The sequence below is a fragment of the Trachymyrmex septentrionalis genome, unplaced genomic scaffold (assembly GCF_001594115.1).
Source record: "Trachymyrmex septentrionalis isolate Tsep2-gDNA-1 unplaced genomic scaffold, Tsep1.0 scaffold202, whole genome shotgun sequence".
Classification (NCBI taxonomy): Eukaryota; Metazoa; Arthropoda; class Insecta; order Hymenoptera; family Formicidae; genus Trachymyrmex; species Trachymyrmex septentrionalis.
The window spans coordinates 138,044-139,237 of NW_017305203.1; the positions used below are offsets into that span (position 1 = coordinate 138,044).

The 1,194-nt window shown below is 26.5% G+C and overlaps 1 protein-coding gene across 1 annotated transcript in view; it reads right to left on the bottom strand.

The window, feature by feature from the left end:
• The window catches only part of LOC108747920, a 6,809-nt gene that overhangs the window by 672 nt on the left and 4,943 nt on the right, over positions 1–1,194 (bottom strand). The window contains exon 2 of the mRNA XM_018485827.1: positions 471–833. Within this exon, the coding sequence (XP_018341329.1) occupies positions 471–833 (363 nt within the window). The remainder of the gene's footprint in view (positions 1–470; positions 834–1,194) is intronic.

Consider the following 1,194-nt stretch of genomic DNA (forward strand, 5'->3'; position numbering starts at 1 on the left):
TAATATATTATATTATAGGACCGTATATGTGATAACACAAACTATAGAAATCAAAGTCTTAAATGGTCTAGTTGGATCTTAAATGTTTGTATTCTTGTGTGGATTTATATACTACGTATGTAGTCTCCAGAAACGCGCGCCGAATTTTTCGGTCTTGAAAACGCTAACTTTACTAAATCACTTTACTATCACAATAAAATCACGATCAATTGAATATAATTCAAATTAAATACAAATTCGGAGCTATTCGAGCCTAGTTAGCTTAGCCAATTCGTCAAAAGAATTGTATAATATACGAATTGGCGTAAACTAGCTAGTCAAGCTCGAATAGCTCCGAATTTGTATTTAATTGGAAACAACATAATTTAATAATATTAATAAACAGAATTGCATATTAAATTTTTACGTTTATTATAAAGTAGATTTTTGTAATTTTTTATTTTATTGTAGTACATTAAAGAAATACATACCTGCAGTAAGATAAACCGGTCCTTTGTGAACAAAAGGCACCAATACTTTTATATCAAAATCATAGGTACCGTTTAAAAAAACGTGTTTGAATAATAAATCCATATTGAAATGGAGTGTATCGATATCTATATGGAAAGAATTTATAGTAAAATCGCAAAGCCCCGTTATTTCTGCATCTTTAAGATATAATTTGGCATTATCGGTGTCAGAAATAGTTATATGTTTCATAAAGAATGGTACAAGTGGTGGACTATTCAATTCCGGTATTCCTTTGCAGATGGGATCCTTTAAATTATCAATGCTGTCTACGATGCATTTATCGAGATTCGGATCTCTGCGACCACATACATGAATATAAGAAGCTGTAAAGAATATGAATTAAGTAATTATTAAGAAAATTCATTTTCTTGTAACTTTTGGATGAAATTATTAATTGAGTAAGTCTATGTTAAAAGATAAAATTCTTTTAAAATAATATACATTTTTTGTTTGTACATGTACATATAATGTTAAATAAATTTTTATAATATTTAAAACTTTTGTTTACTTTCATAAGTTATTGTGTATATTATATTCTACATTTATATGATAATTATATTAATAGAATATATTATATTAAATAAATATATTAAATAAATTATTTTAAGTAAAACATTAAACTAAAATAAAAAATCTTATATATTTATATGTGTGTGCGTGTACGTGTGCGTGCGTGCGTGCGTG